This window comes from Cyrtonyx montezumae, unplaced genomic scaffold (assembly GCF_038088225.1).
Source record: "Cyrtonyx montezumae isolate F1298 unplaced genomic scaffold, pur_monq_1.0 scaffold_10, whole genome shotgun sequence".
NCBI lineage: Eukaryota > Metazoa > Chordata > Aves > Galliformes > Odontophoridae > Cyrtonyx > Cyrtonyx montezumae.
This window is the reverse complement of record NW_027071826.1, coordinates 19,411,672-19,435,660: the sequence shown is the minus strand read 5'-3', so window position 1 is coordinate 19,435,660 and position 23,989 is coordinate 19,411,672. Positions and strand designations below refer to the sequence as shown.

At 39.1% G+C, this 23,989-nt stretch overlaps 1 protein-coding gene across 12 annotated transcripts in view; it reads left to right on the top strand.

Moving 5' to 3' along the window:
- NRXN3 (neurexin 3) overlaps positions 1–23,989 on the top strand; it is an 877,901-nt gene that overhangs the window by 190,710 nt on the left and 663,202 nt on the right. For 7 of the 12 annotated variants that reach the window (XM_065751885.1, XM_065751877.1, XM_065751894.1 and 4 more), the window contains one exon: positions 4,785–4,946. In XM_065751885.1, coding sequence (XP_065607957.1) covers positions 4,785–4,946 — 162 coding nt within the window. Of the gene's footprint in view, positions 1–4,784; positions 4,947–23,989 lie in introns of those variants that run through there. The other 5 variants (XM_065751929.1, XM_065751965.1, XM_065751974.1 and 2 more) reach the window with 2 other exon arrangements.

The window sequence follows — 23,989 nt, the reverse complement described above, 5'->3', positions numbered from 1 at the left end:
TTTTACTTTCTTTTTTTTTTCTTTTTCCTTCTGTGAGTGTATGCAAGTGTGCAGGTATGCAGGTCGGTGGGTATGTGTGTAATAATTTTGACTTTATAGCTTTGGAATTAATTGGCTAGAGTCTTTCTGAGTCTTCTTGATTCTCTGTTCTTTTCTTCATTTTTTTAACTTTTCCCCTTCTTTCTATAATGGGATTCTACTTTATTTCTTAAGTCTCTGCCTATGAGACTCTTCTGTTGGCTGTGAGGACTGGAAAAGTGGAAGGATCAAAAAAGCCAAGCAAACCCAGACCAATCCAACACCCTACAATTCCACTTTGGAAAAGTTTTTACTGATTTTGCCTCTGTAATTTTGCACATCCCTATGCTGCCTTTCTAAGCAGACAACTCTATCAGGTGATGTATTTGATATTAGACTAGACTTAAAATCCTGCAGCCTTGAGAACTCATTAGGACATATATAGATTAGATAAAATTAAATAACCTTGCTCTGAAAATTGGTGAATATATCAAGTCACTAAGGCCCATCTTACACATGATAAATGAGGTTTACACTCTGGATAGGAGCTACTTGGTATCATGCTAATTGGTAGAGATGTCAGAAATGGCATGAAAGCTGAGACTTTAAAAAGAATTTGTGTCAACAATTTGATCTGTTTATTTGATCATTTATGTGAATATTAACACAAACCTTAAGAGTTTTATCCAAGTTTATACAATACCTGTTACTGAGAAAGCCTATTTTGTAGTAAAATTTTACAAAACAAAATTTTTCAATGGATATAGGCTTACCAGTGCCAGGGCTCAGAAACTGTCTCTACCAATAGATGTCAGTTAGTAATTTCTGTTTGAACAGTTTCACATCTGTCTTTTAAACATTTGGTTTGGGGGGGTGAAGGCCTTTCACATGTGAATGTTTGTATTTCTACATGTTTGGGATGTTTCAATTGTCATCAAACTTCCATGAGACTGCAGTGTTCTTGCTAGTGGCAACATTAGTCTATTTTCACTAGTTTATACACAGATGTAAATTTACTTTCTAATGTGTTGGATGGGTCGTAATGATCCTACTTTGTGCAAATGCTCCCATCAGTCTAGTAGAGGGAGATGCACCGTTTGAGGTCAGCCACTCCAGAAATACCAGAGATATGGAAATAAAATGATTTATTTGATGTATAGAATATTTTCAGAAATTCACATATAAATTTGCAACATAATACAGGCCACTTGAAAGTTTTGTTTTCATTTCTAATAAAAATAAAATAAATAAAATAAATAAAGTAAATAAAAAACATCAACCAATAATTGCCTCTGAATATTGAGGCTTAATCTTTAAAATAAATTAGAAATTTTAAGAATATGATCCATAATTAAAACAATTCCAGGTAAATGGATTATCAGGAACCTTAAGATGTCATCAATCTTCTCGTGTGCTCTTTTTGGGGAGGATAGGGAGGAGGATTTGCATAATTTTTTTGTCTGTTCTTGGATTAAGAGCAGAACTTTAAATAGCTGGACTTTTGCCCAGTACATTTTGGAATTGTTAAATGTTTTGTAGCTAAGTGCTTCCTTTTTAATTTTTTATTTTTAAGATCAAATGACTATCACAGCAGTTAATCTCCTTAGAGACAAATCATGTGAATCCAGAGATTCCCTTGAGTAGTGATTGTTAATGTCAAAGCAAATCTCCTTGTTTATTTATCTTATTATTTCAGTTAAAACTAAGCCCAAATTCTGCCTTGTGTGAAACCTTTACTGAAAATAGGATCAGGGCTGTATTTTACCAGTTCAGAGCATGTTCCCCCACTATACCATGCCAAATTCCAACTTTCTTGTTAGTAAAGATGGATTTACTTGCACAGTAATGTCAGTGCACAGCCCTTCAAAATTTGCAAGATGGTTTTTATGTGAGGCACCATAGATCACACTTATTTAACAAGATAATTCTTGCCAACTTTGATCATGATGGGACAAGGAGTTGGAGCCTGCACTTCTATGTTGGCACTGAAGCTAGTCACCATGCAAAAACTGCCATAAAGATTTTGAGCCCCTCAGCTGCTAGAAAGCTAGCAAGAAGCAATATGCAGATTCAAACTGTTGGCATTTGCTTTCTGTGAGAGGTAAAAAAGCATTCGTATAGTTCTACTAAACTCAGCTAAAAGAACTAACTGGTGAGTTCCCCTTGCTCTGTATTATAGATGCAATATAATGAAATATAACAACTCATTAAATACAGAAAACAACAACTGCTTTCAAATCTTGATTCTAATGACACAATTTTTCCTACATAATTCCTCAATACATTCCTTCCTTACTGTAGGAGAGCTTTGACTCCTGTACACTCAGATGACACAAACACCCAAGCACGTGCATTTTTGTATGCTTCTCCTGAAAATCACAAATTTACCTGCTATAACGAAACCTTCAGATTCAGAAACTTTGAAGGATAGGTTCAGAGTTTTGGACTCATCTTCACCAGTACTCTCCAGCCAAAGATAGATTGGCCTGCTAGAGATACTCTGCAGTGTTTGAGGGCAGTGAGACCTGAAAGACAAGCAAGAATATAGGGGTGATGGTGGGTGAAAGAAAGGAATCATGTTTGAGTTTGTACTGAAGGGCCAAACTGGTGTGTACGTTTCTGAGCAAAAGGTTCTTGCTTGGGAGGCACCTTGATGGACATTTGAAGGGTAAGTACTGCATTGTTTTAAATTTGCTTCAGTCCTGGATAACTTGTATGAGGATTGAAGTTAACAACTAATACTGGGGCGGGAAGACTGGGCAGCACCCTTCTTCTTTATAGGGTAGATGGCATGGTTCCCCATAGAGTCCTGGTCATATTGTCCTCTCTCACTTTGTGTGTGTCAGGCGCCCCACGCCTCTTTTTGGAAAACTAACACTAGACCATTCATGCAATGTGTCATTTTTACTAACCAACTAATGTACTAACACCCTAACGACTCATCTTTGCTTTTAGTTATTTTAATTAACAATCGTTCTGTTCACGATTTTTTAATTTCCTTTCTTCCCCCTTTTCCGCAAAGCACTCAGGCATTGGACACGCTATGGTAAACAAACTACATTGTCTGGTAGATATCATTCTTATTGTCTCTTTTTTTGGGTTTGCCGTGTGTTACCTGCCTTTTCCTTCCCCTACTCCCTCTTTTTCCCCCCTCCTTTATACTTACTTCTTCCTTTATTTTTATTTTAGTTTCATCAAAAACACATTTTTTTTTAAATTGAAAATATGAAGAGCAAAAGCAATGAACAACTGTTCTGGAAATGGGGTTTGGACATTTCTTTCATTGGTTTCCTCACCTCCCTCTTTAGTTCTTTTTTCTTTCAGTGATCATTTTTTTCTCCCTTGCCTTTGAGTTTAGCTTCCTTTTTTTTTTTTTTTGGTGTTTGTTTTTAATTTTTTTCCTTTTTTTCCCTCCTCTTGATTTTTTTTTTTTAAACTCTGAAGGTTTCTAGATCAGAACCATTGCAGGGCCTCTAGTCCGTGGTGGTGAAGGCTCTCTTTTTCTCTCATCCTTTTGTTGTGGCAACGGCTGTTATAGGCAAACTGGCCGGAGTTGTCCTCTTTCTCCCAACTTCTCCCACTTCCTTCCCTCCTCTCTCTCTCCTCCCCTTCTCTCTCACTTTCTGTCTCTCTGACTTTCCACCTGCCGTGGCCAAAAGGAGCTCAGCCGGCTGTTTGTTTCAGTACACACTCTGCATGGCATGTCCACATCTGGTGACTCGCCCGTCTCTCACCGGCCTCTATTTTCCTCCATCTTCCCTTCAAACCACTAACAGCATCTAAGCAAAACACATCAAGTTCACTTGCTCCTCTCCCTCCCTCTCCTTCCAATTCCCTTCACCCTCCATGTGTTTGGGGTTAGAGGTTTTTGGGTCCTTCCCTGTTTGTTTTTGAGTTTGTTTATTATCTTGAAGTTTGTTTGGTATTTTTATTTTTGATTGCATGCATGTGTGAAAAAGTTTTTTTCCTCTCTTGCTCTCTCTTTGCTTTCTTTCTTTTCCTCTCAACTTTCTGGGCTCCAGGTATAATGGCATGATGTGTCAAAGCGCAGTGTGTGCACGCTTTGTGTTTTCTTTCTTCCTCCTCTCTGCTTCTCTCTCTTTCTGTTGGTGTGTGGTTTGAATTATTTTATTTTATTATTTTTTTATTTTTTCCTATTTATGTTTTGGTTATTTTATGAAAGACCATTTTTATTAAATTTATTTTTGTGGTGGGTGGTGGGTGTGTATGTCTCTAGGTACATGGCATGCACATCCATGATGTATTGAAAGTGAGATCCCTTCCCCACCCCTCCCTGAATGCATGATTGTCAGTGTGCCGTGAGCAAAAGAAACATAAAAAATAAAAAATACCAACTTCGTCTTCATTAGTGTTTTTTTTTTTTAACTAACAACCATAACTAACTGTAATCATTAAAATAAAAACTAATTAATCATAAAATCAGCGAATATAAGAAATCTCCTTCAAGGAAAATTCCATTTTCTGGCCTGTGTAGATGGAAAGCATCTCAGTGTGTAGACGGCTGGTTCAGCCTGAAAGTGCTGATACACTAGGAAGGGGAGAAGCAGATGCTGAAGGATTTCCACTGTGGTTGAAGCAGACCAGAAAATGGAGCTTGGCTGAACTAAAAAGAAAAAAAAACAACAAACAAGCCAAATCTCAACAAAATCCTTAATAAAACTGACATAAAAATAAGGGAGGTGACTTGCTCTTTTCAGGATTGTAAGGTCATTGCTGGGATTTTCTTTGTTGTGTCCCTTGACCAGGTGACTATCTCTGTGGATGGCATCCTTACCACCACGGGCTACACACAGGAGGACTATACCATGCTGGGCTCGGATGACTTCTTTTATGTGGGAGGAAGCCCCAGTACTGCTGATTTACCTGGCTCTCCAGTAAGCAACAACTTCATGGGCTGCCTCAAAGAGGTAGGAGATTCAGATTAACTACTGTTTCATTGCTTTTGGTTTCTCAAAATCGTTGCTTTTTCCTGCCTACTATTACACACTTAGTGTCTTTCCATCATGATGATATTTTACACTGATACTACAGCAGCACTGTAAGGATAAACTTAACATTCACCTAGGCAGAAGGCATCAACCATGAAACTAATGAGCGTATTGTCAGTATCAGACTTCTGGTGCTTGAATTACAAAAATTATATCTGTGGCGTAGTATGAGAAGTGTCTTCTGTATGCTGTCAGCCATTTATGGGGAAGTGTTAAAATCCTCTAGAGAAATGTCTTAAACAGTGTGGCTGAGTTGGTCTAATTCTATGTACAGCCAAGAGGGTTGTCATAATGTCCTCATATGAACATACATGTCAGAGGGAGACAGAGCTGGGTTTTCAAGCTGGATTCATGGAAACAGTGATGCTGAGATAGATATTGTTCTAGGGCTACATAGCTGCCTGACAAATTATTGTCCTATAGATGCTTGACTTGTGACGTCAGGGATTTTATCTTATATGCAGTCTGTTGATGTGAGCAATGATGGTCTGGTGCTGCTGTCCTGCTTGACCTCTAGATTTGTTAAGGGGATGCATGCATGCTGGAAATGAGTACGTGAGTATCTTACAGAGGAAATAAAACTGTCTTGCTGAATACGAAATGTCATGTAGAGATCAAATCCTTCCATTTTCATCTGTAGAGCCTTGGGCCTGATTTTCATAGGCTCTGAGCATCCCAGTTTGATTGAAATCAAGAGGAGATGCAGCTTCTTAGTGTCTCTTTAAATCAGGATCTTAATTTTATTTATGGATGCTATGAACATAACACTTAGCAGAGGCCATTTTTATGTGTGCTTTAAGTCAAGCCAATGGAGCAGAGAAAGCAGTGACAAGAAAATCTTCAGAAGCTTTATTATTTATATAATCATTTGTATTCTATTAGCTTGTGCAGTGTGCTAAGAGCTGCTTATGTTGCCATCCCGGTCTTACAAAGCTCTGTGTGAAGAAAAACCAAGCAACTACTTAAGAGGAAAAGGAAGAATGCAGATAATCAGAAAGTACTTTGTTATCGTCGCCTGCCTCAGCTCTGATGGGAAATGTGGATGAGGTGTTGTCTAGACTTAAAGACAGACTTGTGCTGGCTGGGCTTGAATTGCCGTCTGCATAATAACAACCTGCTTCTGGTAGTGGCTCACTGATGCTTTTGGGTGCTGTGAAAATATCTGCCAAATTTACATTACCTGTCTTCTGAGGAGAAATTCGGCATAGGTAACATTATTGCATTAAGTGTAAGTGTAGCAGAGTTGTAAGGAAGAGATGCTTGGAAATTGAGTAAACAGAGAAATGAAACATTTCAAAAGCAAGCCATGTTGTAAATAGCACTTTGCATTTCCAGTCCATGGTTCCTGCAGGCTCGTTAGGCCCCAGGATGAGTTAGCACTGGTATCTGTAGGAAGCATAAGGAAACCGAAAACTGTGCTTTTCCTCAGTTCTGGTTTGTCTAAAGGAGATGACGGGGAGCTGCAATTGGAGAAGGAGAGAACTAGGTGACTTTCAGTGTCCTGGCAAAACATAGAAATGTATCTATAACACCGGTACCTATGAGGAGCAGGATCTGACCAAACAGCCAGCCTGTATAGGCTGGGAAGAATTCTTACTGTATAAGTAGTGAATTATCCTCAGTCATCAAAGAAGTGTCTGCTTTCATTAAGTGGAGCTTGGGATGAATTGAGCAGAACAGTTTGCTTTGTGAAATTCCTCCCGGGATCAACTTCTCTCTTTTTCTGGGGAAGGAAATACTGATGGCAAAGGTAGCAGGAGCAATGTGAGATCTACTCAGAAACAGGGGGCAGTACTTTTGTTTAGTTCTGAGATATCAGTATATGTGAGCATGGTATGAAATAAATTGCTGAGCTGGCTGCTAGAAAGCAAGAATGCATTTAGCATTCTTATGAGGTCAGCTTGCCTTGGTCCCTGAGAGCAGAACTGAGCTAGTGTGGTGTATCTGCCTGTTATGTATCTGTCATGTTTCTGGGACCACAGTTGGCTTTATTGGGGAACTTTATTTGGCTCTCTGCGTAGTCTGACACTGTATTCCATAAATCTATCTGTTTAGTTTATATTTTATTTATTTTTCACTACATCTGGCAAGAATACTTAATGCCTTAATCAGTACTAGAGGAACCTGAGCTACTTAGAAAATGTCCTAAGTTCATAAAGTTGGACAAAGGGAAAGGATAGACTACAACTATAGACATTGTTCTTGGAGGCATTTTGTTTTCCTATAAAGGCAAAGGAATTGATGCAGGCTTTGGGATGAGGTTTTATTTCACCCTATAATTGTGCTTGTATCGGGCACACAGCACCGCAACCAAACTGCCAAGAAGGCTCCTGAAGCATTGCCTTCTCACTTCCTCTGAAATTGCATGAAGGTGCTGAAGTGCAGTGGGGAAGAGTGCCTGCTCTGTGCCCTTCTGCAGCTGGGTAGAGTTGGTGGGAGGATGATGGGCAGCTCTGGCAGAGTGGTTACTTCATGTGGTCAGAGTCTAAGTCTTGACTAGGAGGAACTGTGCCACTGGGAACTAAGGGTCTCAGGGCTCCTCTGCTGTACTATCTAGATATGCTTGGTGAAGGTAATCATGTTCTTTTTGGATTGTGTAAGACAATGTATTCTTCTTTCAACACAGAATACATCTTCCTTTCTCTTCTTTTCCTTGTAGCAGATTCTGATTGAAAAGATTCTACTACTTTGCTTGTGGTAATATACCTAAGGTTTCCTGGGCCTTCATTCTTAAGATAAATTATTCTAGAGGAACTTTGGAGAGAATATGCTATTTTGCCTGTCATGGAAGAAACCAAATATAGAAATGGGATAGAAGGAGGTACAGAGACATATCTGAGACAAAATATCTGTGAGCAGAAATGTTTTCTTCAAATGTGTGTCAGGGAAAGAGTGACATTGCTTTAACAGTCAATGAATGGATAAACAGGGAGAAGTACTCACTAAAGGTGGAAAGGAAAAAGTATCTATTAATAATATTTAAGAACACCTGGATGGTTTCTGGACAGCCAGAAAGAGGCAGGACAGGAAATATAATGCCAGCGGCTGTATTTTGTATGTACTAGAGATTTTCAGGTAGAAAGTTCTAGGAATAAAGGCTGAGTATGGAAAGAGGCTGAGTGGGAAGTTGAGCTGTGTAAGCAAAAAGGGAAAAATGGATCTCAGACTCTGATTGCTAGGGAAGGGAGAAAATCAGAATATTCCCAAGGCTGTATTAGGGAGCCAGCCATTCAGACTGATTTACTTGGAGCACTGCTCTGTACAGATGGAGATGTTTCGGAAGAGCCGAAGGTGATCCCTGAAGAATAGATGTGTGTGAGAGAATATACGAAATCTTCACGTTTTTCTGTTCATTTTTATATTAATGCTTTATTGAAATCTCAATTGCTAATTATGTTTATTGGTAGTAACAGCTTGATGGAAGCAGTGAGGTTTGCATACGGGTGGAATATGGCAGAAACGATTGCAGGGGTCAGGCACCATCTGGTCACAGTGGAAGAAAGCTGTGAAAGCTTAGATCATGTCTGTCTGCAATTGAACTGCCAGGAGCTAGATTTCCAAATGGCTCACGAGTGTGCCCAATTGCTGCATATACATCTCAGACACTGTAGATACATGTAAAGAGGGTAGCTGGAGGAAGCTGCAGTTGTAAGAGCTCCTACCTAACAGGGAGACTAGATAGCCCAAAAGCATCTGTGTGCCCAAAATCCCATTCCAGAGCAGCAGTTTTACAGAGCCCCAGGAGTAAGTGAAAATGGCAAGTTAGAAATTATCAGTGTGAGGGGTTTCACTGATGCTCTGTGGAGGTGATTAAGATGTGAATGGCACTAATTACACACATGCAATCCAGCAGTACTCTTGTATTTGGACCAGTCTGTTTCTTGTCTGTATTTGTGACTTTAATATTAAAAAAGAGAGAAGGGCTAATGGTACTGTGTAGAGGCAGGCAAAACATAGCCAAAGTTGAATATAATTCATTTCCTCAAAATTTCTTCTTCTTAATCATTTCCCATTGCTGTTCTTGGCCACAGCACCCCTAACAGCTCTGATGATGACTCCCATTCCCAGATTTCCAGATCCAAAGGCCTGTTGCATTTTTAAGTGCCTGTTGCATTACCACTGTACTGGTGGATCACTGTGCTGCTGCACATCTAAGGCTGTGGTTATTGAGAGCCAAAAATCACACAGTGCACCTGTAGAGCACTGAGTGGAACAAGAACTTAATCATGTTTTTAAGTGCACATATTATAGAATACAACAATACTGTGGCTTGAGAGAGATAGCAGGGGAGACACTTGCCAACATTTTGAGCAATTCCTGCTGTAATTTGTGAACAGATTAAGAAAAAGTGCATTTCTGGAAAGATTTAATTTGGAGCTGGGAATGGACACACATGGAAACTGAGAGTAATATGGTACAGAGCAAGAAGTGGAGAGACTCCAGAATAGCAAGAAAAGAAAAAAAAATAAGATGGGAGGGAAAAATCATTAAGTTTTCTCATCAAATATTTGTAAGCTTAATTCTTGGGCTTGTTTGCATTTGATGTTTCTGTATTAGGTCAGAATCAGAAAGGGTAGAAGGTTGTATATTTGGCAAGAGGATGCTTCTCAGGCTGCCTGATGCAGCAAGTGTTCCACGCTTGGTCATGAATCCTGTGAGACTTTGTGGTGTGCAATAAAGAATGTTTTTTGCTTTCTGGTGTGAGTGTGGAGGGTGATGTGAGGCTAAGGTGAGCAAGAGGTTCTCTGAAGTGAAGCTCTGGGAGCTGAAGCACCTTTCCCACCTGTGCTTGGGCTCTTTGGCAGTACTGAAAAAGGAACAATGTTTTGAGGAGGATTGTTATCAAGCGCTGTTTTATCTTACTAAAGGAACTTGTGTTTCACTGCCAGATAGCTGTTGTGCTGCCAGGAAGGAGTGGCACTGTGCCTCCCTTGTTTTGCTTGCATGTATGCTTGCATGCACACAGCATAATTCAACCACAAAAGAGTGGATCTTGCCTGCCTCTTTTCTCAGGTTTAACTACTAGAGTTAAATTTAGTTGTACACAAGTGTAGGATAAAATCTACAATGCTGCTCAAACCAGCCATAAATGGCTTCTGTGGTTCACAGTCTTGATACTAGCATATGACAGTGTGATGGATGTCAGCCTCTTTGGAAAAGACATTTTATTCAGTTAATTTTGCTTGTGGCTTTTTAGGGAAACATTTAGAGAAGATGGGAGAAAAAAGGGATGTTTGTTTTGTGGAATGAAGGCAAGACAATCATCCCAACACAAGGTCTAGTCCATACAGTGAGCCAAGGAGCAAAGAAAAGATGGGATTCAGATTTCTGTGTAGTGCCTATGGGAGATCGAAGTCAGAATTGAGTTTTTCTGGTAGAGATGGAATACGTAGAGAAGGCACTCTGTGCTACAGTAAGGTAATGTCAAAGTTTTAGAAGTTTAGATACAGAGGGCACAAACTAACTGTTCCTATAGTCTCAGACCTTGTTCCTTTTTAATGCTCTTTTGAGTGAATTCTCATAACTTTCTCCACTTCATAAACACCAAGAAAGCAGAATATCCCACTCTGAGAGCTTCCAGGAAATACTCAGATTAGAATATCTGAGTCAGTTTGTAATGGCAAATGAGTATTTTTGATTTTGGAGTAAATTTTCATAGTCCCAATTTTTTTTTTTTTTACCCAAATGGTGATCCTTGTGGATGACAAAGACCTCACACACAAAATCCACTGGTACAGAGCTTGATGCACTGTGGCTGTTCACACAGTAAATAGATGTGCTAGGATTCTAATTGATAATGAAAACAGTATTAGCTCACAGGGCCCATTTGTCTCTGCCATATCTGAGGCACAGATGTGATACAACTTAGATGACATCATACAGCCTGACACTTGTAGAAAGCTATAGATAAAATAGGCATGCTAATCACTGCTCCATCTTTTTTTCTTTGCTCTTGATTTTCTCCTGGCAGAGCGAGGGTTTACCTTCAGCACAGTGTGAGAGTCATGTAACTGACTGATGTTATTATTGGATAATATTAGATGTTCCTGAAGTTACTGCAGTCTTGTTCCTTGAGGAATTGTCACTTTCACCATTGATACTTATTAATTTCCTCTAACTTTATCCATGGAGTCTTTATTCATTCATGCAAAGCTGAGAAGGGGAGGAATATCAAAAAAACAAACTTCATGTGTTTGCAGAGGACACATCTAGGTTACTGCAAACATGCACCTTTCTTAGCCAGCTGCCCTGTTGCTAATGGGTATGAAATGCCCCCACTTTCTATTAAGGATCAGCTCAGGTAAGGAAATAGAGGGAACAGTCCCTACTCCCAGGCAGTCAGAGCAATGGGAGTTAAGGCTGTGCACTGCTTAAAGGAAGAATAGTCCTGAGTGGACAGTTGGCTTTGCAGTACTTTTTTGAAAGTGAGCAGGGTCTGAAGGGAATTACTTTGCTTCTTTGTGCTGAAGGAAATACATCGCAAGCGCAGTGCATTTCTGGAGATTGCTTCTGTGTCTGACTAGAAAGGGAAATTGTCTTATTCTAATTATGGGCTCAGTTAAGGCTTAAACTTCTGCTGGATCTGGGGAAATTCTTTACTGAAGTATGTGGTGCTCCTTGCTTTCCAGAGGTTAATATTTCACATTCTCATGTTGACACATTTTTAGTAAGGATTAATGAATGGCCTGGGCCACAGGAAGTAAAATCAATACTCTTGTCAGGTGTATTAGCATGCTGCCAGTGCTGCAGCTTTACTTTTGCTAGGGTGTTATTCAAAGCTTCTTTTCCTTGCATAGCTTAGCTCTTGCCTATACTACAGCAGAAAGGTTTCTACTAGCATTATTGCCTCATGTATGACATTGGAAAGAATTTAAGTCAGCTTGGTGTATTTGCATTTGTAGCAAGTGTTTTGCTGAAGTAATGATATTAGATAAGAATTTGCTGCAAAATGACATAAGCTAACTTCAATTATTTTTCAATCTATTTGTAAGGAGAGAACTCTGAAGACTGTCAAGTAGTTGAGGATACGGCTCTGTGTGTGTGATGTAGTCCCTTTTCATACAAAAAACATCCTGCCCACCTTGATGATGGCCCTAGCCTCAAATTATTGCAATATTATTATTTATTAGTATTATATACTGTATCATTCAGTGTGTAACCAAGTAGGTGTGATATATTTCATTTGATGTCAAAAATAAAATGTAAGTTGAGGCAGGGATGTCTCTTGAGTTGAAAAAAGTAGTATACTTGTGACTTGCCCTTGCATCCCTGGAATTCTTTTCTTGAATGAGATTAAATTCATAGCAAAGACTATAATCTGGCCACAGTGAGCCCAGAAGTACAAACTGCTTTTTTTTTTACATTGTAATGTAGCTCTGATCACATTAAACAAATACAGGTTCTAGTAAAGGTCACATTTATTACAATATAGTGTCTTGTTTTCATGAGCTCTTATCAGTGGGCAGAAAGAAGCTTTCAAGCAGTCTTGGTCAGTCTCAGTGTACATAGTTTGTTTGGAGATTGACTTAAAGGGTAATCATAGAATCATTAAGATTGCAAAAGACAGCTACGATTATCTAGTCCAACCATCTACCTACTACCAATATTGCCAACTAAACCACATCCTTACGTAGTACATATGTCAGCAGTTTGGAGTTTTGAGTTCCTGAAGTTAAGGCACTTGTAGAAAGTTTACAAGAGTAATTAACTGGCCAGAGTCTGATTAATCAAATATATAGATTAAGCATACATTTAAAAGCAAACATTGTTGAGCAAACAGATAGAGAAACTTTCTGTGCAGAAGGCATAAGAGGCATCATTTTGCAGAGCTGTTTGTACTACCACCATGCTCATAAGCTAATCTATGGAGCTAGAACAACATGTACTCTAAAGTCTCTTTCCAGATGTCATTAGGACAGGTACTTAGGGAGGAATCCAGAAGAGGAGGTTGGTGTCACCACTGGCAGTGCAGCCAGCAGGTTGATGTGTTGCAGCAGTAATAGAGCACTCTGTAGGGCTCTGATTGAGCCATCCACATGTGACCTCAGCCCTGGTGCTGTGGCCATATGGGCTTGCTTTGCAGCAGGACCATCAGGAGCAGACTTTTCTTTCCTGCATAATGAGCTTGACTCCTGCTGAGCTTCAGTACCTGCAAGGGATGTGCCATGTGCTGTTGTTCAGAAAATGAGAGCATTTACAGGTGTAGAACTGTACACATATAGGCAAATTTAGAAAATGTAATGGGCATTGAAGCAATATAACCTGTGCTCTGGGCATGCAATAAAGGCAATTGGAAACCTAGGCTCTAAAGAATGGAGATACTAAAGCAACAATCTTTGTATGCTTATGTGGTGTAATTCATCTCTGTTCAGGAATAAACAAAATAAGACAGGTTACAGAGTATTGACGGACAAATATAGCTGAGGCCAAAATTGTCAGCAGTGCAGTACTGCTGTTTTAAGTACATGCATACAAAACAGACATTCTCTGCCTAGAAGTTACTGGGATGCTTATCATCAAGGAAGACAAAAAGAGAATGTGCTTTATTTTTTTATAGCTAGAATTTGAAAGCTCAAAAAGCAGAGGATTAATGACATGGAGCACAGAGAGCTTGAAATATCCTCTAGTGCTGGGATATACCCTCTGACTCTTGACATAGCTGTAATAAGAGAAGCACTTTTCTTTCTGTTTTGAATAGATGCTCCAAGCTCAAAACTTGAAAGGTCTCTGGTCCCTGTGTATTCACCAGTATACTTTCTTTCCAGTAAACCAGTTTTAATTCTTTTGTAAATATTTGCTAACTTCACTATCAGGAAACCAGGCACCACTGGGCTTAAAGCTAGAACTTCTATCCTAACCCCATCTCAGTATGGTTTGAGAACATTAAAGCTTCATCCTTCTTGGTAATTATTTTTACTTCTGTTAGAATCCTCATTTTATTGCAGTCTTCAAATGCAGAGGAGCCCAACAGTGTATATTATGCTCTAGACATGTTTTCAAGTGGGTTGTGGTATGCAGGAACTGGGTTTTGACTTTTAGAGCTTTAATTGGCGGGTGGTGTTTTGGCTATAGTGGTTTATTTCCTACTTTGTGAGTGTTAAGTTTTTGAGAAAGGAGACACTAAATAAACCTTGCTTGACCCTGAAATGCACGTGTGCATGTACTGTGAACAGTGGGAAAAGACTGAGCTGTGCTACCCGTCATGAAAGCTGCTGCAGCTGTCAGTGAGAGAGCAGGAGGGGATGCTGAGCTTTGCATGTTAAGTGGGTGTGCTGGGCTCCTCCTCCCAGGTCCACCACTCTTTCTGCAGCAGTGAGCCAGTTAGCTGTCAAGTGTGAGCAGGAAAGGAGAGGGTAGGCAACAATAATTAAGCAGCATTTGTTACATGACAGTAACACCACAAGGCAGTGGGTTCTTTCTAATACAACCAAATTTTCTATTGTCTGATTTTATTTTATTTTTTCTGTTTTGCTGCTGTGTGGCTCTACTCTTTCTGCTCTACTACTGATGTTGTCTGTAGCACTGATTATTTGTGGTTTGGTTTTGTTCTCCCTCCTTCAGGCTGTATTTACAGAATTGATTTAGTTCATAATTACTAGTTACCTGGGTCCCTAAGCAAATCAGTGAGCATAATGCAGGTATATGGAAAGATGTGATGTAAACTCTGAATTACTTAACACAAGTTTTTATACTCTTTCAGCTATAATTTTTTGAGTGGAGGCACTAGAAATAGTAAGATGAGCACTCAGAGATGAGTTAGCCTGATCCTGTTACTCTGCTTCTTGTAGCTAGTTAGATACAGATATAGCCACACAAAAAGAGGAATGTGATTATTTTAACAGGTTTCAGGGAAACATCAGGAGGATTGTTGTACAGCATACCGTGGCTAATGGGGACTTCACATCACCTAAAGGGAGAAAACTCAAATGTTTCTGATTTGTAAATACAGATATAGTACTTGAGCACTTAGCACTGGGAAGAGAGAGCACTGGTTATCTGTGAGCTGCAAAGAGCTGATGACACACAACTCAGCAGTATCAAGTGCACCCAGGAAAGCAGTGATGAATACTGTGCTAGTCATGAAGCTCCTCTGGCCCAGACTGGGGGGAGACTGAGAGATTGTCTCAGTTTAGTACCCCAAGAGGTAGTTGTGATTATGCTATTGAAGGTTTCTTACTGTATCAGTGTTAGTAAGGAGAAGGACATGGGTTTGGGAAAGTGGCAGAGATGAAAAATGCTGTTTAGAAATGGAGCTTGAGAATGGCATAATCATTCCCATTAAATCTGTGCCTTTCTTTCTAGTTATTAGCCATTTTAAGTGGAATGGGTTTTGCATCTAGAACAAGTCTCTGAACAGATGATTAATGGTTTTATCTGTAATAACTTTACATTTTATAGAACCCTGCTAGGAGTCCGCATCTGGTGAGCCAAGCTATTTAAAGCTGTGTTAATTCTGTTAATTGCTCTACGTTTATTTGGATTGCTGGCACCTGCGGGCGTTAGGATAATGTGTGTGGGGTGTATATTTTTCCCCTCCTTCTAGCTGAGGAAAATGGAGAGGACCATTTCCTCATCTAGGAACAGCAGCCTTGGCAGAACGTCCTGGCTCAATTGGTTGTCCTTGAGATTTCCCTCTTTTTCTACAGCTAAATGCAGTGAGATGTCAGCCAAAGGCAAGATGTTCCCTTGATTGGGGCAGGAGGTAGGCAGACAATCTGCTTTTTCGTTCACTTGCCATCATAATGTGGTGGCGGCAATGGGGAATGAAGCCAGTGATTTTAGGAGGCCAAACAAGTCCTCCCCATTCTGATCAGCTTCTCAGCTGCCTGCCTTGATCATGTTTTGGTTGTGAAGTGCTTTGGAAGATTTAATGCCCAGAACAGATGTGAAGATAAATATGTTGCTGATTTCTGAACTTTTGATAAAGAAAAGATGCAGGAATTGAATTCAGAATGCTTGAGGTGACTAAGATACTGCTGTGAAGCGCTAGAGGGGTAGCATAGTTCTCATGTTTGCAATTGGGATTGGACAAACCACTGGAATGTTACTAACCAGGCTCTGAAATGAACACCTTTTCCCCATCTTTGGTTGCTGCACTTCTGGGAAGATTCTTGCGTAGAACATGAGGGCAACAAAATGGAGAAACAAAGGGCTTTTTCTTTCACTGTTACCTGCTGACTTAGAAGAGTAGCAGATCCTGAAAGGCTTGGTACTGGGACTCTTTCAGCTTGTGTCAGCTCAGCATGGCTGCTCTCTGTGTGGGTAGAAGAGGTGACTATTTTGATTTATTTAGGTGCGAGTCCTCTTTCAGACTTCTGATATGGTTTTCAGTCAAGCATTCAATGGCAGTGTTAGGATATCTTCCCAGCAAATCAGATGATTAGATTAAACCAAAACATTAAAACAAACAAAAAACAGACACCAAAACAAAACCCCACAAAAATCTTTACACTGTGTTATTTGTTATACAATGGACTCCAAACCCACAATTCTTATGACCATCATTGAAACATTCATCCACCAGATTGTGATGGTAGGGATCACTGTGATGACTGGTTTTCTGTATCTGCCTTATAACAACCCTTATAGCTGCTTACTGAATGAGAAGTCTTTGTAGCCTCCAAAGGAGGGGCCAGTTGCATCACCCTTCTCTGAAGGTGTGAAGAAAATCATCTATAGCCCAGATGTAGCTTTCTCATTGTTTGTCAAACTATGATGCTAGCGACTAGTTGCTCCTAAAGGACATGACTGCTGTGTTTGTCACCTTTCTTGAGTATAAGCTGTCTGGGAATGTCCAGTTGATTTATTTTGTCCAGATAACACTTAAACTATCAATTGCAACACTGAAATTGACTGCAAAGCAAAGCTTAAGAGGTGTATGTTGTTCCTATATTTAAGAATGGGTTCTTCCTCTGCTGCCTCATTGTTCAGCTAACTGGTCAACCTGTCAGCACTTTCCTCCATTTTCTCAGTTTGTATTTCAGGGCTGATTTGTCTCAAAGTTGCTCCCTTATGTGTTGACAAGCACAGTAAATACCTCCTTTTCTTCTTCCTGACTGTGGTGTGGCTGCTTATCAGAGCTTGCTTCCTAACCTTGGCTGTTTGCTGAGAGGTCACATAGAAATCCAGTGTTTTCTCCCTTCTCCATTTTTTTTCTTAGTATGTATTTCTAGTATGTTCTCTTAATTAGCATATGCTTAGCTCATCTGGCTTCAGGCTAGTCTCCCTGTTTACAGCCTCTGTGACACATTTTGTTAGAACTTCACAAAACATATATCACAAGAGAAATTAATTATGCATGTAAGTTATTAGGTTAATAACTTTCATCTTAACTGTGAGCTTCACATAAAGTCTATACATTGCACATTAATAATTCAGATGACAACCTTGACTTTGAGTGTTTTATAAAACAATTCTGTCCCTTCTTTTGAGTTTTGGGTCTGTGGAAACCATGTCTGATTTCCACACAAGTTTTTTAAAATTCAATTTCACTGCTGTTTCTCCATTGCCCCTGGTGACTGGATTTGCTGGTGCAACCTGCAGAGGACAAATGAGTGCTCACGTTCCTTTTGCCTCAGAGTAGTTTTCTAGACAGTGATTTTGCAACTAGAGCTTATGGAAATACTTGGCTTGTCTGTGACACAGTTTGGTAAGAAGTGCATCATTATCTTTGATAAGGTTGCCAAGGACATAATGACTAGTAGTGGCATTGCATTTTAACATTTAACCAGTAAATTCCGTGAAGATTTACTGATAACATCAGTAAGTGTGGGGAAAGGAGAGTTTGGGTAGATATACCCTATGTGATAGGAGTACCCTTTGAGCACTAAATCAGGCTTCCCAGGGCAGTAGTGAGTGCAACAAGCATAGTTCAAGAAGTGCTTGGAAAACACTCTTAGACTTATGATGCAATCACACAGGTAGGCCTGTGTGGAGCCAGGAATTGAACTCAGTGATCCTTGTATGTCCCTTCCAATTTTGCTCATACCTTCTTTTGCTCATACATTTCAAAAATGTTTCGGTTAGGCTTCTTGCCAGAAGGTTCTTAAAAAATTAAAAAACAATAGGCAAAAATAATAGGGCCTTGTACAGTGTAAGAACTGGTTGGAAGGTAAGAAACAGAATGGAGGATTAAATGGTTTTCCCAGGGAAATGCCTCACTGGGGAGAGCAATGGGTTCCATGCTGAGGTCTGAAGATTCATTAATGAAATTATAAATAGAAAGAGATGTGCATGGAGAAGGCATGTACTCTGCCAGGAGAGTGATCATATTTGGGTAAGGATTATCTATCTGCAGAACTACAGAGGATGACCTATTTATGCTGAAAGAAAGGATGAAAATTGCAGATGAAATTAAATACGTGTAAATGCAAGAAGATATATATGTTAGAAGGGAAGGAGAATACTAATATTCCATAGGCAGTAGTGGACTTTGGGTTGATTCTGATGTTTCAGTAAAGAAGTCTCTAATAATAATTGCTCAGTGGTCAATATTAGCGAAATAAACCCATTAGAATTATGAGGTGGTAGAAAGGGAATAGAGAACAATACAGAAAATGTATTTGTTATTAAATAAAACCACTTTAATAGACACAGTTCAGTTCTTTTAATCTCAAAAAGATACTGTAAACTGGGAGAGAAATGCTACCAAGATGACCAAAGATAAGGGAGAGACTTCTTGGTGTAAGGATACGTGAGTTTGGGCAAATGAAGCAGTAATTTGTAGATGTGGAAGTTAGCTATGTGTGTAGGAAGACCTGAAGGAACAAAGAACATTTCAGAGAAGAGTGAAGTGTCACGTGTTGGTCAGAGGTGTAAGGATGTCCGTTTGAATGAAAACAAATGTGCATGCATCACGCAGGCTCTATTTGAGAAAGTTGCTTTAACAGAGACAAGCAATAAGAGGACTAGACTGAATCATTGCAGAGAAATACAAGATAAGGTTGTTCAGGCTCCTTTACTCATTTGTAATAGTTAAAGTCCTCCAAAAAATCAATCCCAAATGAGGATGTTAACAAGTGGAGCTGTAAAACTACCTCCAAGCTGTGTTGCAAAGGTGGCTTGCTCTTCTGTACTGAGTGATTATTCCCTGTATGGAAAGATGTAAGGAAATCTCTCCAAATCAGTATGGGCTATGGTAGCAGTAGGTAGACACTCCCAGGCTTTCACATAGGCTTGAGAATCTCTCCATCCAGCACTAATTTTGTGATTATGTATGTTCCTTTCCCTGTGGCTGTAGCTGTGAAAGAAACTGCTAAGGAGGTTTATTACTGCCCAACTGGGCCATTTTTCTGAGTGCCGAATCTACGCTGGGTTATCCTTTGATGGAAACTTAAAAACCGAGGAGTGTTTTTTACTGTCTTGAAAATGTGGACTGGTGCTGTGTAAGAAAGGGATAAAAAAGACAAACACAAGAGAATCATAGATATTAGAAACAGTAAACACCTACTAGATCACCTTGTTCATCTTCTCCTGCCAGGAGTGCCATTGTTCTCTCTGCCATATTATCTTAAAATTGTTTCTACGAAGAGCTACTCACCATGGTACCGTGCTCTCATTTTCTCTGTGCCGTTTGGTGCTACAACTAAAGATGTTTTAAAGAGAAGTAAGGCTTGTCCTTGCCCCTGAGTTTCTCTGTGTTTTGGATACTGGAGACTTAACAAACAAAAAAATCCCCCAAAGCGCAATTTTTATTTGGAAAATGAGATTGTGTTGCCACCATTAGTTAATTATTGAATTCGTCAACTAGGGGAGAATGAGCTAAACTGTGAAAATTGCACAACAGACAAGTAGCAGGATCAGGAATAGAAACCAGGAGCTATAATTCCTGCTCTGTTGTTCAACTCAGTAGAAAACAAATGCCTACTACTCAAAGTAAATCTGCAGTCACTCTTCTGTTGTTACTTCAGCGATCTGTGGCATGTAAGGGTCACGGAAAGTTGGAGGCTTTTAAGAAGTAGGGCTGTGGTTTACTGGGCATGATGGCAGTGGGTTGGTGGCAGTGGGTTGGTGGTTAAATTGATGATCTCAGTGGCCTTTTCCAACCTTAATGATTCCATGATTCTATGAAAATAACTGTTTTGCTCAGCCTTCAGTCAATATCTAACTTTCCCCACTCTATTCAGTAATGTCTGTGAAGAAGCAAGAAATATACAGCTTTAATTTCTCCTACTTCCCTGACAGTTTTGGGGCATCTTTTTGATAGTTGTGTTTAACTGGCTTTGATGTGAAGATGTTAAAAGAATCGAGTGATTTCCTTTGTAAATTGCTGGGAAATCTAATTGTCCCCCACATTTAGAAGACACTGGGCTTTATATCCACTTGGAATTTCTGACAGTAGCTCATAAATGTTGGTTCTTGTGATGAAGTTCTATACCGGAATAAAAATGCTTCGGAAATCTAATGTTTTCTCCTTCTTTGCAGTAATTATGTCCCTTTATCTGCCTTTTGAAAATCTGAACAGATGGAGTTCCTTTTCTCTTACTATAAGGCTTATATTATAGTTCTCAGATAATGTTGAAGATGCTTGATATATTCTTCACAATTTTTAGAGTTCTTTATTTAAGCAAATGGTGACATATTTAGTGTTTTAGTACTTATCTTAGCAATGCCACATGAAGTAACATCACATTCCTCGTACTGTTTATTCTAGTCATGTATCCTGAGAATGAACAGATCCTTTGGGCTATGGTGCTCACACTTTCTCTTCTGATGTTCCCTAAATTGTTCTTGATGTATCTGCTTTGTAGAGTGCTGCTACTTCATACCTTCTCCTTCCTGCTCCTGTAGTTGCGGTTGGCAATCCATGTTCATAAGCTCATACACATTTGCATTCAGCTATTTTTATATTTGTATGGGTTGGAAGGGCATGGACTACCATGCTGTATGTATGACTCTGAGTGACTGCTCTTTCTTTTAAAGATATTTAGCACTCTGCCAAAGTCGGTCATCCCTTCATGTATTAGCTTCAGTGCATTTTATATTTACTTGCAGAAATTTGATAAAGTGTTTAATACTTTCACAAGAAATATGAATCCATATGGTGCATTAGAAATGCCTCTTTTCATTAGTGATGCCCTACTGATGTCTACTTTTCAGGAATGTCAGCTGAAAACTATCTGCATATCTAATATTACGTCCTGTTTAGCTCTTGTTTGGTGCTAATTTAATAATAACTCTCTTGTGATATTCAGTCAAATGACTTTAAAAGTGTTTCATCTATGCTGTTACCATTGTCATTCAAATGATATCAGGCTTATTTGACAGAAAGTCTTTTTTAAACAGGAAGATCTAACGATATTAAGTATTGTATTCCTATCCTTTAATATTTTTATAAAGAATTTTGAATAGAAGCTTTTGTGTTATTTCCTCCAGGGTTGATGTTTCTTGCAGGCTAAAGCCTTCTACAGTTAAATGTCTTGTTCTGTTTGGCATTTTAAAACATGAACGCAACATTAATATTCCTGTATTATTCTGTTAGCTTTCTGTTATTCCAAGATTAAAAATAAACCTCAGCGGATCAGAAATCTTCACATTCAGCTCATTTAAGACTCTTTTGAGCAAGTGACCCAGGTCTGTGAAATTAGAAATAAAGCATATTTATTCCTGGTAGCTGATCAACATCCTCTTTTGTTCTCTCAGATTGCAAAATACTTTGTCATCCTCTTGTGATATAAGCACTTACATTCATCATGTATTTATATCTGACAGAGTAAAAATGTTCACACTTCATAAATTCTATAAGCTAAGCAGTTTAAATAAACTGTTGCCTTCTTGGGGCTTTGATGGTCTTCAGTATCAAGATATATATATGATTATATATGTGATTAATTTATCCTAACACGATTGAAAGAATTCACTGTTTAGATTTAAAGAAACCACTGGTTAATTAACTCACTGTGAAACTGTACCTTACTTTCAGACTGAATAGTCATAATTCGTCTAGCCCTATACATGATTACCCTTGATTATGCTTTTGTCCCCTGAATTAAAGGATGTATCTTCTGTCATTGAGCCTCCCCATCTAGATTGCTGAAGCATGTAGGTTGGCTCAGCTCATAACCTTACATTTGGTGGACTTTATTAGATAGCTCACGTAACATAATACAAGATGCTGGGACTTGAAATCACTGTAGCACTTTTCTGTGCTCTTTGACATTTTTCAGCGTCTTTTTAAAAGCGTGGGCAAGAAAACAAACCACAGTATTATTAAATGGTTTCACTAGTGCTATATACACTTGGTGTCTTTTCTTTGTACTTTCTTGATAGTATCCTACTTAAATACGGAAGAATCACATTAGCTTTCATAGCAACTGCTTAACAAAGGCTTTTCGTGTTCAATCGGTTATGCTCCAAGACACACACACTCTTTTCATAGTCACCATTTACAAGGCTTAGATACGGCTCCCATTGTGTGAGAATTACTTAGTCTTTGATCCCTAATCTATAATCTAGTGTACAGCTGGACTAACATGAGAATGTACCTAGCTATGTATGATTATATTTATGTTCGAGTGATAAGTAAACTGAATTTTATATATCTATATATATAGATAGATAGATATTTAGATATGTCCTTTTTCCGGAATCTGCATTAGGTGTTATAACTGCCTTGGTTGGAAGCTGCTTAGCCATGCAAAGCAGGAAACACTGGGCAGCAGCCCTTTCCCCAGTGTGTTGCCTCAGTCTTGCTCTCTTTGGCACTGGGGAACTGTATAGAACTTCTTCCATTAAATCAGAAGCATGGGTTAAGGCCAAATGTGCCACTGTATGTTTTTCCTTTTGCTGTCCTTATTTTTTGCCTTGTAAAGTATCCTAGGACATTAGGATGAACCTTCAGTTCTAAGCTTTTGAAAAGTGATACAGCATGGTCCTAGAACAGTTTCTATGCTTTCCTGTACCAGAGAAATGCCTTCAACCACTATTTGCTACCACCTCTTTTCCCAGACCACACCCATGTCTTTGGTTTGTAATCAAGTTAATAATAATAATTGTGTAACAGTAATGTTATACTCATAGAAATAGTGTTGTGCAAACATTGTGTGTTTAGCCTTGGAAAATGAAATTTTGTTTTTGGGAGGCAATGACTGGCTATACTATACTACTTACAGGAATATACAGGCAAATTTCAACAGATACAGTTAACCACAAGGAGCTTTATTTCTCCTCTTGCTTCAAGCTAATTTAACTTCCTGGAATGTGATACTTCTACATAAGCAATGGGAAATGTCACAAGAAACTGATGTTCCAAATTGCTTCGTTTGTTCAGTGTGCTGGATAATTTCATCTAGACTCCCTTTTCCATGAAAATTTGGATCTTCTGAGATCCCTCTGAACCTGGGCTTTTTTATGATTTCATGATTCTTCTGCCCTGCCTTCAAGATGCATGTTAGCTTAAGTGAGCAAAAGTAGCACAGTGTAGAAATAGCAGTTTATGATTTCTGGTTTCTCTGTTGCTTTGCAAGAGACTAACAGGATCTTGGGTAGATCTCTGTAATCCACCTTTCCTTTTGGATATGCTGTAGAAATAGTTCTTACCTTTAGTAATACCTGTCAGCATGCTCACATGCAAAAGTATACAGTGAAAGGTGTCAGGGTTGCAGAAGCCAGAGCAATATGAGATATTTGGGGATTGTATTATAAAAACCATGCAGACCCTATTGGCAGGGTGACTGGGGAGTTGGAGAAATAATTTGCCTAGTTTATTACAGTTTACATTGCTCATCATATTAAATAGAGAAGTATGGGTTAGCTGAGGGGTTCAGACATTGCAAACTGCAGTGCTCTAGGGGAAGGAAGAAGAGGAAAAGAGGATAGTATAACATAGGAAACATCACCAGTTTCTGCACGAGCTAGTTTTCTTTATAAATCTTCTCCTTTTTAGTGCCTTACAAATGAAGGATGTGAGGCAGTCAGAACAATTCCTGCCTGGGAACAGCAGAACAGTGATGCTGGGACTCACT